A 13,909-nucleotide genomic window follows, 5' to 3' on the forward strand; every position below is an offset into this window, starting at 1 on the left:
CAGCTCACTTCATCAGATGCACATCCGATGAAGTGAGCTGTAGCTCACGAAAGCTTATGCTCAAATAAATTGGTTAGTCGCTAAGAAATTATTGGAGTTGTTTCCCTTAGAAGGGAGATGAATAAGAGGGGACAGGATAAAACCATATAAAATCATGACTGATCTAGAAGGGAGACTGGCAGCAACTGTCCTTCCAACCTCATAATGTAAGAGCCAGGGGACAGTTCAATAAAACAGAAAGGTGGACAATTTAGAACTGATAAAAGGGAATACTTTTCCCACATGTGATTAGCCTGTGGAACTCATTACCATGGGAAGTCTTCAAGGCCAAGAATTTAGCAAGACAGAAAACAGGATTGGGCATATAAATGAGTAACAAGAGAAACCAGCGTTAGAATAATTAATTATACAAATATCTTGGGAGGGATAGTAATCTTAGGCTTCAGTTTTAACCCATTCTTTAACAATTAGGGACTACACGGGGGTGGGGGGAGGTTATCCCAAAACTGCCTACTGTAGGGTCTCATGCACCTTCCTGTAATGCATCTGGTGCTGGTCACAGTTACAGACAAGATGCCGGACTAGATGGACCACAAGGCTGATCCAGTTTGGCAACAGCTTTGTATAAAAATATTGCTCGAGCATGCAGGGATGTAATCAGGGAGGACAAAGCACAATTGGAGTTGCAGCTAGCAAGGGATGTGAAGAACAACAAGAAGGATTTCTACAGGTATGTTGGCAACAAGAAGGTGGTCAGGGAAAGTGTGGGCCCCTTACAGAATAGGGGAGGCAACCTAGTGACAGATGATGTGGAAAAAGCTGAAGTACTCAATGCTTTTTTTGCCTCCATCTTCACAGACAAGGTCAGCTCCCAGACTGCTGCACTGGGCAGCACAGCATGGGGAGAATGTGAGCAGCCCTCAGTGGTGAAAGAACAGGTTAAGGACTATTTAGAAAACCTGGACATGCACAAGTCCATGGGTCTGGATCTAATGCATCCGAGGGTGCTGAGGGAGTTGGCGGATGTGATTGGACAGCCATTGGCCATTATCTTTGAAAACTCGTGGTGATCGGGGGAGGTCCCAGATGATTGGAAAAAGGCAAATATAGCGCCCATCTTTAAAAAAGGGAAGACGGAGAATCCAGGGAACTACAGGCCAGTCAGCCTCACCTCAGTCCCTGGAAAAATCATGGAGCAGGTCCTCAAGGAATCCATTTTGAAGCACTTGGAGGAGAGGAAGGTGATCAGGAACAGTCAACATGGATTCACCAAGGGAAAGTCATGCCTGACCAACTTGATTGCCTTCTATGATGAGATAACTGGCTTCGTGGAAATGGGGAAGTGGTGGACATGATGTATCTTAACTTTAGCAAAGCTTTTGACACGGTCTCCCACAGTATTCTTACCAGCAAGTTAAAAAACTATAGACTGGATGAATGGACTAAAAAGTGGGCAGAAAGCTGGCTAGATCGTTGGGCTCAATGAGTAGTGATCAACAGATCGATGTCTAGATGGCAGCCAGTATCAAGCAGAGTGCCCTGGGGTGGTTCCTGGGGCCCATTTTATTCAGCATCTTCCTAAACGATCTGGATGATGGGATGGATTGCACCCTCAGCAATTTCGCAGATGACACTAAGTTGGGAGGAGAGGTAGATACACTGGAAGGTAGGGATAGGGTCCAGAGCGCCCTAGACAAATGGGAGGATTGGACCAAAAGAAATCTGATGAGGTTCAACAAGGACAAGTGCAGAGTCCTGCACTTAGGACGGAAGAATCCCATGCACCGCTACAGGCTGGGGATAGACTGGCTAAGCAGTAGTTCTGTAGAAAAGGACCTAGGGATTACAGTGGATGAGAAGCTGGATATGAGTCAGTGGTGTGCCCTTGTTGCCAAGAAGGCTAATGGCATATTGGGCTGCATTAGTAGGTACACTGGCAGCAGACTGAGGGAAGTGATTATTCCCCTCTATTTGGTACTGGTGAGACCACATCTGGAGAACTGCGTCCAGTTTTGGACCCCCCACTACAGGAAGGATGTGGACAAACTGGAGCGAGTCCAGCAGAGGGCAACGAAAATAATTAGGGGGCTGGGGCACATGACTTATGAGGAGAGGCTGAGGGAACTGGGATTGTTTAGTCTGCAAAAGAGAAAAGTGAGGGGGGATTTGATAGCAGCCTTCAATTACCTGAAAGGGAGATCCAAAGAGGATGGAGCTCGGCTGTTCTCAGTGGTGGCAGATGACAGAACAAGGAGTAATGGTCTCCAGTTACAGTGGGGGAGGTTTAGGTTGGATATTAGGAAACACTGTTTCACTAGGAGGGTGGTGAAGCACTGGAATGGGTTACCTAGGGAGGTGCTGGAATCTCCTTCCTTTGAGGTTTTTAAGGCTCGGCTTGACAAAGCCCTGGCTGGGATGATTTAGTTGGGGACTGGTCCTGCTTTGAGCAGGGGGTTGGACTAGATGACCTCCTGAGGTCGCTTCCAACCCTGATATTCTATGATTCTATCACATGGTGTACTTCAGGGCAGAGTTAAGGTTGTTTGAATATCCTATCTGCATTTCCAGACCTTAACATGCTCGGATTTCTTTTAAGATAAAGTTGGTATTTCCTGGGTTTCTCATGCTGGTTTGGGGACTACCCACAAGAGCCCTGTAAGGTATTTGATCCTAAATGACTCAGGTACTCTCCACAGGAACTATAAGTTAACATAGTTTTTGTCTGTAATATTTAAAAAAAAAAAATCATGATTGTGGAGGTGAGGGGGAACTCAGCGGACGCTCGAAGTGTGTGGAAACTCGTCCAACCCATGGCAGGCCCAAGGAACAACAGCATGGAGCTGGGAAGGGTCCAGCTTTAGCAGCAATTCCAATTCAGTCAGCTGGCAAGGTGCAGAATTCTATGCTCGCAGAGGGAAATCTGACACTGTAGGTGACAAGCAGGAGGAGCGAGGAAGGGAAAGGTTGATCCTTACTGTGGTACCAGCCAGCCCAGTGCATGAGGGATTTGGCCAACAGCGCCAGGAGACAGCGGGTAATAAGGAGACAGTTCTGAAGGGTGAGGTGGTCGTGGAATTCCTAAGGTGGGGGAGAAGAAAAAAGCAGGCATTAAATCACCGTAATGGCATCCCGGGGTCACAGCTGTCAGGCTAGGAGGCTCGCACTCTTGCACTACCTCCCCAGGACCTTGTCCCTACGTTCAGTGCTCTATAAATGGGTGTGCATGCTCCCACACCATGGCACGATATTTCTTCCTGGCTAGTCCTGGTAATCTGAGCTGTTATTTCCTGGCAATCTACTCAACACGGGGAGATGTTCTTCCCAAAGGGGCCTTCCAGGCAGGATGGCTGAGCACTGAGCTCACTGCAGAAGGAGGAAAGACCACCCCCTTATACACACATAACAACCTTTAATGCTGCCCAACCAGGACCTGAGACTCAAAGCTACTACGCACTTTGCCCTCCCTCCCCGCACTGCCTGCCTTGTGCTGGTTATCAGGGGCCAGGGAAAGCCGTGGGCATGGGAAGTACATCGGTTCAGAGGGTGTGAGCTCTCCGTTACCGCAGAACTTGCTGATTTCTACACAAACAAGAAGCCCCATGGCCACAGCCAGGGCTTTACAAGCCCTGCCCTGGACAAGATGCAGAATCAGGCTCCTCCTGGGTGTGAAGGAAGCAGGGAGGGTGCAGTACCCCACAATGGGCAAGCAAGCCCGATGTGTGGGCGAGATGGCAGCAGGGAAAATCCTACTGCCCTGGTTTTGCAGCCGTCAGAGGAGAGGGCACTTGTGGGTACTCCCACATCTGAAACGTACTGCCGCTCTTCTGGTAAAGAGACAAAGGACCATCACTTGTCCACAGAGAGTGCTTTGAGCTGAACGGCATATCCCCTTTGTACTGTCACCAGGAAACAGACCAGATGTTCTCCAAAGAGAACGGATAAGGGTCTGATGGTAAAAACCGTCCCAGGCTGTCGGCTCCCTGTCTGACGCTAGCTGTGTGTTTTGGCCAACATCCTGCAGGTGGTTGGCCTGCATACTGCTGCTCCAACTCAACTCCTTCATTGGGTGCGTTTCCTGACAGGGTGAGGAGAAGCAGAGGAAAGCTGGGCGTGGAAGCATGTGTACCACTTCCAGTAGAAAGGCTGTGTCAGGCCAAGCAATCTAGCCGTGGAACCGCCGAATTAACAGCTGGTCCCTCAAATGGCAGGTCAAACACCTTCATGTGCACATTGGCTGATGAAGGCTGCCCATGCTGTGTCCAGTGAGGCATGGGCAGCCTTCCGGGAATGACATGACTAGGCTGGATCCTCTCTGAATGGGAAGTGCTTGACCCAGAAATAAACACTTGTGCCAGGATGGCTTGGTGACTTGCGATCTTCATGGCTAACCCAGCCAACAGGTACATCCCCTACCACGTATGTCAAGCTTCTCTGCGTCCTCAGGCAAGCTGGGTCTCGCATCTCCCACGGCCCACTGCTGCTTTAACGTCAGCAGAGCCAGGACCACAGATCCCTTTTGTGTAGCTTGTGGGATTTGGTGGGCTTCCCTTTAAAATCTGATCCAGCAGAAGCTCACTGGGGACGATCGTCCCTGAGTCAGACAGTTAGTACCAGGTGGCATTGCAAGAGTTAGGAAAGGCAAAAAGCCTCTGCAGCGAAGTCTCAAATCTGGAAGGGAAACCGCTCAAACATTTCTATGGTCCTTGCTCGTATCCTAAAGTACTCTGCCCCATCTGTCCCTGTGTCTGACCGACTCACTCTGGGAACCGCCTTACATGCCAGCTTCTGTGCCCCGACAGCTCACCCGTCTTTGGGTCGATCTCTGGCGAGAGGTGGGAAGGAGGCGAGCCGGGGGAGAAGTGGTCGCTGCTGTACGTGATGAGTGGGGTCAGCGGGTGCATGTGATGTGCGTGCTGCACCACGGGTACTTTGTTCGACTGCAAGAGAAAAGGAAGAAAGCATTTGGACTTGAAAAATAAATGCATAACCCTCTGCAGAAGGAAACAGAAGAGCAGGATCCGGGTACAAATTTCAAAAGGACCCAAGTGACTTAGGAGGCTAAGTCCCCCGTCCAACAGCGATTTAGGGTAAAATTATCAAAGACGGCTCCGTCCCATTTCCAAAGGTGAATTAGACGTTTAGGTGTCCGAGTCCCATGGACTCTCAATGAGATTTAGGCTCCTCCGTGGCAAAGCCACTTTTGAAAATGGGTCTTGGGTGCTTTTGAGAACGTTACCCTTGCTGACTGCAGTTTAGCTGCAGGGTTGACGCATCCCAGAATCACTGCTGCTACACCCACCAGAATCCCCCGCTGCACTCAGACGGTTTCATCTCTAAGAGACTCCACTCCCTCTCACAGCACAGCTCCTCTCCTCACGTCCTCCTGGAATGTTCACTATGTTTTGGTAAAGAGATACCGTGGGGTGCTCTGGAGGTCACCTCCCTTCACAAACTCAGTTCTCTGGCACATCAGGTCCTCCGTTTCTAAAGTTACACCAACCCCAGATCTCACACAGCCGGAGATCTCCACAGTCTAGATGCCTTGTGCCATCCACACCATCTTCACACCAGCAGGCGCGTCACCGAACAGTTCTCACCATCACCCCCCCCCCCCCAGCTGTCTGCATTCCTGATCCACTCCCCGATCACACTGGCCTCTCTGCATCTCCCACCATAACAGCCAGACTGGGTCAGACCAAAGGTCCATCTAGCCCAGTATCCTGTCTTCCGACAGTGGCCAATTCCAGGTGCCCCAGCGGGAATGAACAGAACGGGTAACATCAAGTGATCCATCCTGTTGCTCATTCCCAGCTTCTGGGAAACACCATCCCTGCCCATCCTGGCTAATAGCCTTTGATGGACCTATCCGCCATGAACTTGTCTAGTTCCAACTGTGTCCCCCTCCCCTGGAGCAGCCCCTCGGTGCGTGAGGAATCATCAGCCTCCACTAGCGTGGTCGCAAAGAGGTCCATCCCACCTAGATGCCCCTCCGCCATGAGACTGGCTCCCTCAAGCGGCAGTCAGGGATGTTAATTCAGTGGTCTACTCCACAACGTCTTCCTATGCCTCCTCTGTAGGTAGTTCCCTCTCTCTGCTCCTCCCAGCTCGCCACCTCTGCTCTCCAGATGTTGCACTTGGGCCCTGCAGGCCAGGAGCTGCTCGCTCCGGGTGCATACGTATGCCACTTGGCCACAAGGCAAACAGCTGTTCATTCTGCACTCAGTGCAATTCACTGTGGGCTGGTGGAGCTTACGAATTCAGATGCTGCATCCACAAAGCTTGCCAACACTCCACTAGCTGGCACATGCGCCCCAGCCCATCCTCTCCTGCACGTGCGCGGGATGGAGTTGTCGAGGGGGCATCTCTGTTCAATCTAAAGCAATTCTTTTCAGCCCAGTCCTGCTCTATCTCACAGGAGATCTACGTCCAGGCCAAGTTCTCAGGTTTCAGGCGTGACCCTTCCCCTGTAGCCTGCAGAGAAGTGTGACGTTAGTCAATCTCCTAGAACTCAACACGCCTCGAGGGATTTTACTCAAACGTACAAGAATGAAAAATTCACTTTGGGCAGCGGCCAACCCTGGAAAACGCCAGGCCCAGAGGCAAACGCTTTGCAGAGCTCACAGCGAGTGGGAACCAGGGGTTATAACGACAGCAGTTTTGCAACCTTAACGATAAAAGATAGAATAAATGAGGGCTGGCAGGGGATGGGGATGAGAAGGGGACCAGTGAAAACACTGCGTGGGATGGGGGGAAGCTGACCGAAATACCAGAGTATCTAATCACTTGTGTGCACGGAGGTTTCCAGTGACAGGTTTTGAATCATGAACTCTCACAGCACAGAGCGAACCGAACAGCCTCAGGCACCAGGTGAGTCTGTCCAGCTGCAGGACTGAAACAGCCATCTCTTGGAGGAAGGGCTGGATTCTCCAGAACAAATAGAGATGGGTATTTCTGTATTCCCTCTTGGCTTCCTCCCTAAGAAAATTATTCTGAACGCTCCTTAAAAGGTCACCAGCAAAAGAAAAATTTAACCAGGGCTTGGGTCCTTTTTAACTCCGTTACGATACTTATAGAATGCCTAAAAGATTTCTTTTTTTCCTGCTTGCTTTTTACATTGGAAATACAAGTCTTGTCTGCCCTGGAAGACTTGATAGCCACTGGAGAATTAGTGAAATTGCGACCTCGCAGAAGAAAGGAAACTGGAAGCCGACCAATTGAGAGGCATTAGGAAATACCCTTCTTATTTGCCTTTGGAGAATTCAACCCTTAGTCCAAGGGATCATGGCTTCAACCCTGCAGTTGCATTTTTAGGTAGACTGATTAAAACTCTTGGGGTTTTACTTGTTTTTGTTAACCTCTACTTTGTTCCAATGTTTAATGAACAACTTCGGAGGAAAAAACGTCGTTGTTAATTTCAGAACCCTCGGCTTTCAAAGAACAGGGGAGAGTTCAGAAGAAAGATCTGATGCCTCACAACAAAATTCTTCAGCAAAACTGGGAGAGACCAAATCGATACAATGCCGAGAGTTTAAGAACCACCACCAAACCCGCCCAGGCCTCTTCCTGCAGCATAAAACAGCAAAATAAGGCCCAAGAATAATTACAAAAAATTATTTTGCAGCCACTACCAGTGATTAGTATTTGGCCTGGGCTTGGCAGCTCCTAAGATGGAGGGACAGACACACAGAACCTTAGAGCCTTGCTAAGTGCTGGGAGACTCCACAGAAGAGACTGTCTGGGAATGCAGTTTATGCCACTCCACCCCAAGCATTAACACATGGGAACCCATCTGCCTACTATCCCCAAGGGTCTAAGGACCACTGACCTTGCGCCAAAATGCTCATAACTCGGATGCCTGAAGGTAAGACACCTTGAACTCACACAATACTTCAGCACCAGCATAAAACTGGCCTGATTCTCCAGGGCTTGGAGCACACACAGCCTCCACTAAAGGCAGTGGGAATTGTGCTCTCGCCAGCTGAAAACCAGGCCTCTTATTTAGGTGCCTAATTTTAGGTGCACAGATTTGAAAGCGTCATCCTTAATGTGTCATTGCAACCCTTCATCTGCCTTTATCTGTGACCCAGGCTGATCACTGGGTACTGCACCAGCTGTAGGCACCCACAGAAACCTCTTCTTTCTCCTCTTCTGTTGTCTGCAGTCTTGTAGCCATATTGGTCCCAGGATATGAGAGAGATAAGGTGGGTGAGGCCATATCTTTTACTGGACCAACTTCTGCTGGTGAAAGAGACAAGCTTTCAAGCTCCACAGAGCAGAAGAGAGATTACCTCACTTGCCTGGTCTCTCCTTTTCTCCTGTCACTCAGAACTGATGCTGACATTTTCACTTCCTGTTTGACATATTCACAGATTCTAAGACCAGAAGGGACCTTCACAGTCATCTGATCTGACCTCCCGTAGGGCACAGGTCAAAGAATGTCACCCAGCTATCTCGGCATCCAGCCCAAGAACTCCTGGATGAACTAGAGCACATGTTTTAGAAAGGTTTCAGAGTAGCAGCCGTGTTAGTCTGTATCCGCAAAAAGAAAAGGAGGACTTGTGGCACCTTAGAGACTAAAGAGATTCCACATCCATAAATGATTGTTCCTCTGGTTAATTACCCTCATTTAAAATTTTGCTCTTTATGATGTGGTTTCAGGAAGGTTTGCACGGTCTGGGGGATAACGACAGAGACCAAACTGGGGGCAAGTGATGGGTGGAGATTCTGCCTGTGATTTGTGCCTGGTCAGGTGGACCAGGTGCAGCTGCAAGAAGAAAAAGCAAACTGTCTAGAAAATGCATGCAGGGAATCCTCCAGCCAAAACTGTTCAGGAAGGTTAGAGTACAATCAAGCAGACAAGCACTTACTAAGTGTGCGGGCGATGGAGATCTGCTGTCTTTCAGCGTAGCACCAGCCGGAACGTCAAGAAGCGGCCACTTCATCTGCAGGTACTGGAAGAAACCCAGATTTAAAAGGATGAAACAACATCTCTGTGAGGAAAGGGGACTCCCCGAAGCCCAGCTGTGTTCACAAGAGGGAGTTGTGGGACATGTCAGAAGTTTGGTATTTAAAACAATTCTGATACTGCAGGGCCTGTGCCCCTGCTCTGGTCATTCACTTCCAAGGTCAGTGGAGGGTTACAATAATATAGTAATGCCAAACTATAGTCACAAACAGCCAGCTCTAACCACAGCAGGCCTTGAGGAATTGTGAGTCTGTGAGCGTCTCTTAGCCAGCTCAGCTAGGAGCAGCTGCGAGGCCTCAGCATTGTGCACTAGGGTGATACACTTCTCTCACCCAAACCCTCCTCGCCCCCGCCAATCATTGACTCAGCCACCCTGCTGAAGGTCTGGAAAGGGTCCCAGCGAGGAGCGGCATGTACTTGGACATGGGAACTCAGCGTGCTCCCTTATCTCAATCTGCCAGCAACAAGTTCCCCCTAGCGGATCATTCCAGAACCTCCTGCTCTTCAGTAATAGGCTGTGATTAGCTAAGCTCTTGCCACCCCGGGGCAGACAGGATCTACAGGTCCAGTGTGAACCACCCTACCAGTTACGTTCTCATGTACCGTACTGGAGTCCCAGGTCTCCATGCACCATGGAGCCATATACAGCACAGACCCCAATTCCCACGTCTGAGAAACTGTTTCACAATCCTCCCAACTACCCCATCGCCATTTAAGACTGATGCATTTAAGGGCAGCCTGTAAAATCTGCACACAACCCCGCTCCCTGAAAATCTGGCTGGCGACCACGGAAGTGCCGTGGAGGGGACCCTCTGCTCAGCAGCGCACGACACACTTGGCGGAGTTCTGCAGGAGGTCGTGAAGGCTCAGGCATCCTCCAGCAGGACTGAGCGAATGGTCAAGGAGACTGTGTTCCCGTGGGATCTTGCCACGCTGGCTCCTCGAAGACACTGGGATTGTGTCTCAGGGACTCAAGCAGAGTCCTCTGCAGGACTATTTTTTTAAATCCCATTCCCACCCGCTCCTGCGTTGTTTCTTGCATTTTTAGTCTGACCCGCAAAAACCTTAGATCTCATAAATCCCACAAGAGAGAGAGATTCCCCCATGCTACTAAAAAAACCCCAAACACTCAGTTAATACATACATACACACACACACATGGAATTCAGACACAATTTTTACCACTAAAAGAATAAAACAAATTTTGTTTAAACCATATAAAAAACTACTTTAACTCCTGTTATAAGGGACACCAAATCTCTTCCAATCTCTCGCCTAAATTTAAGTATTAAAACTCTAATTTAAAAAAAGAAAAACTGGCTTTCCAATCGCTGAAATTCTACTTATGACAAACTGACGAGAGATTTAGTGTTTTCACGCAAATTACCTCAGTATGGGGTTTTTGCCTACCCAATCCTGCTCACAAGGAAGTACATTTTACCTGCTCCTGCTATTATGGCAGGGGGTCCTGCAGGACCTGCGGGATCCCAGCCTAGGGTCTAGAGCCAAGTCCAGCCAGGCAGCAGACAGCTCATTGGCTCAGGCGGAAGGAGGAGTTTAGACTGAGATCTTTCAGCCTGGGACCGCTGCAGGGCAAGGCCTGGCTTTGCGTATTGCCTAGGGTGGGGCACATGGTCAGTGCTAAAACACAGAGAATTTGAATAAGAGACACCCCCAGTAGAGGATGATGCAGCTGCACCAGCCTGTGCAGAAGCTCCGGCAGCCTGGCCGCTCTTGCTTCATTCCCTGCCCGCCTCTTCCTTCTCTGGGGGAGCGACGCTGAATGGGGTGGTGCTGTTAAATCGCTGTACGAAGGATCCCCCCTAGAAAGGAGCTGCCTGGCTCTGAGGCGGGAACAAAGCAGGGGCATGGCATCCTAGCACATCAAACTACAACCAGCAAAGCTATTGCTTCGCTCGTTCTTTTAGTCAACCCTTTCCCTCTTTTTGCAAGTTGTCCACGCAGACCACGATTACAACTTACTTGTTTTTTGTACCTGATTAAAAACTACTACTAGTAACCCTTTACTCTTCTAGAGTGCTCTTCATCAGTAGACCGAAAAGCGCTTTACAAAGGAAGTCAGCGTCATTATCCCTATTTTACAGATGGGGAAACTGAGGCATGGAGCAGAGGAGTGAGTTGCCCAATCCACTCAGCAGGCCAGGAGCAGAACCCCGGTTTCCTGAGTCCCAGTCCAGTGGTCTGTCCACTAGGCCACACCAGCTCTAGCACAGCCAATCCCAAATGTTATAAAATCATGAGTCATCAGCAGCCACACCCACCCCATCATGAGATTGGCTTAAAAATCATGAAATTTTAAGATAATGCATTTTAGGCTCTATTTATTTGCCTTCTGGGTGGGTACTTTTTTTTTTTGTTTTTTTGAGTCTTAGGGTGCACTGGGGTCACATTTTCAAGATTTTCTCACCAACCAGGAGAGCCAGAAACTTATTTCTAAAAAAACAAACAACCACCACCTCAAAATGGAGATTCTTATGTATTCACATGACTCCAGAAGTTGAGGCTTTAAGAAAAACACCAGTCATCATAAGAACTGCAACATGCTTATTACGGCTGTGTCTAAGGGCCAACCCTATTGTGCTAGGTGCTGTACAAACACAAAGTAGTAGACGAGAATTAGCAACACAGAGTTTTTTATGAATGGACTGGGCTGTTCACGAGTGGTCCCTGGAGTAGTCACTATTCTGGCTGTGCGTTACCACCTAGCTCTCACAGCAGCCCCCGCAGGGCGAGAGGACTCAAGAGCCAAAACTATTTCCAGGATCACTTCCAAGTCCTAATAATAATTGCTCTTTGTGATACTGCTGCTTGACCCTCTCTCCCCAGGGCTCTGGGGACTGAGGGCAGCTGCCACTCTGCTGTGGCAGGCGTCCAGCTGTTCCGGGCGGGTGTTCGGCCAAACAGTGAAGACTGCAGCAGGACAGACGCTTGTGGCCTGAGTGTACAGGAGCAAACCCCTGATTGTGTGTCTGGCGGAGCACCTGCCGGGCAGGCATTACCAACAGCAGGGTCAGTGCCGTGCCGCGCAGATTGGAGAAACACCGCCCTGAATGCTGCATGCTCTCCCTGCTGATGCCCTCCCTCGCTCTCTCTGGGTTTGTGGCCTCCAAGAGAAGGCAGCATGCCATGGGCCGGTCCCCCCAGCACAGCCTGAAAGGTCCTCACTCACTTCAGCTGGTCTTAGGTGCATGCGGGATTCTCGCCCGTCACACGGCTCCAGCTCTCCCTGCAAAGCAGGCTCTCACCTGACATGCCTGATCAAGTAAACGTCCATCCCCTGGACCCATGAGGCTAGGAAGCAGGCTCCCTGCACAAACAACCCTGTGATCAATCTGCCTCTAGGAAGAAGGGCTCGGCTGATCTCTCACAAGGCCACCTGAACCAGCGGGCTCGCGCTCTGGAATGGGCTCTGGCATTCCTCACTTGTTTGGTTTAGCTGATAGAACACAGTTTGTCCCAGGGACGGCAGAGAAAGAGATTAGAGAAGAATAGATCATAAATCCAAACACTCTGCCAAGGTCTCCTGTTTTCTGTGCAGATGCCACTTCATTTCCAAGGAGGAGGATGGCCCAATGTTTAGTGGCTATCCTAGGAGTTGGGAGACTTGGGTTCAAGACTCTACTTCACCACAGACTTCCCGGGTGACCCTGGGCAAATCACTTAATCTCTCTGTGCTTCAGTTCCCCACCTGCCCAAAGGGAACAGCATTCCCCTACCTCTCGGGGGTGTTATGAAGTGTGACAAAGTTCCTGCTCTACCTTGGTGGGTCTTGCACCTATTGGCGGATTTGCTCGCCTTGGAGCTTCACGGCAGCCCTCAGCTTGGCCATTTTTCTGAACCCACAGTCCAGGTCGACGACTCCTGTGTCTGACCAGGAGTTGGGAGGATTTGGGGGGAACCCGGGCCTGCCCTCTACTCCGGGCTCCAGCCCAGGGCCCTGTGGAATGCAGCTGTCTAGAGTGCCTCCTGGAACAGCTCTGCGACAGCGACAACTCCCTGGGCTACTTCCCCCTGGCCTCCTCCCAACACCTTCTTTATCCTCACCATAGGACCTCCCTTCTGGTGTCTGATAATGCTTGTACACCTCAGTCCTCCAACAGTCCGTGTTCTCGCTCTCAGCTCCTAGTGCCTCTTACTCCCAACTCCTCACATGCACACCACAAACTGAAGTGAGCTCCTTTTTAAAACCCAGGTGCCCTGACTAGCCTGCCTTAATTGATTCTAGCAGCTTCTTGATTGGCTGCAGGTGTCCTAATCAGCCTGTCTTAATGGTCTCCAGAAGGTTCCTGATTGTTCTGGAACCTTCCCTGTTACCTTACCCAGGGAAAAGGGACCTACTTAGCCTGGGGCTAATATATCTGCCTTCTATAACTCTCCTATAGCCATCTGGCCCGACCCTGTCACAGAAGCTAGATCCATTAAAGGCTGTGAGGTGCTCCGATACTATGGATAAATACTTTAGACCAGGGGTGGCCAACCTGAGCCTGAGAAGGAGCCAGAATTTACTAATGTACATTGCCAAAGAGCCACAGTAATACAACAGCAGCCCCGTCCCACTCACCGGCAGCCCCGTCGATCAGCGCCTCCCCCTCCCTCCCCATCAGCTGTTTTGTGGTGTGCAGGAGGCTCGGGGGTGGGAGGGAAGGGAAGGGAAGGGCAGGAGCGAGGGCATGGCAGGCTCAGGCGAGGGGTCGGGACGGGGTTGGGGCAGGGCCTAGTGGCAGAGCCAGAGCAGTGAGCAACCCCCCGGCACATTGGAAAGTTGGCGCCTTTAGGTCCAGCCCCGGAGTCGGTGCCTGGACAAGGAGCCGCATGTTAACGTCTGAAGAGCCGCGTGCGGGTCCGGAGCCCCAGGTTGGCCGCCCCTGGGTTAGACAGGCAGATTCTGAGCGCTGTAGCCCCAGTTTGATCTTTAACACAACC

At 50.3% G+C, this 13,909-nt stretch overlaps 1 protein-coding gene across 2 annotated transcripts in view; it reads right to left on the minus strand.

The window, feature by feature from the left end:
* TCF7L1 (transcription factor 7 like 1) overlaps positions 1–13,909 on the minus strand; it is a 103,517-nt gene that overhangs the window by 13,425 nt on the left and 76,183 nt on the right. For both annotated transcript variants that reach the window (XM_084615071.1, XM_084615072.1), the window contains 3 exons: positions 8,868–8,951; positions 4,805–4,937; positions 2,976–3,078 (listed from right to left, as the gene is read on the minus strand). In XM_084615071.1, coding sequence (XP_084471197.1) covers positions 2,976–3,078; positions 4,805–4,937; positions 8,868–8,951 — 320 coding nt within the window. The remainder of the gene's footprint in view (positions 1–2,975; positions 3,079–4,804; positions 4,938–8,867; positions 8,952–13,909) is intronic.

The sequence above is a fragment of the Lepidochelys olivacea genome (genome assembly GCF_965140295.1).
Source record: "Lepidochelys olivacea isolate rLepOli2 genome assembly, chromosome: 26".
Lineage (NCBI taxonomy): Eukaryota > Metazoa > Chordata > Testudines > Cheloniidae > Lepidochelys > Lepidochelys olivacea.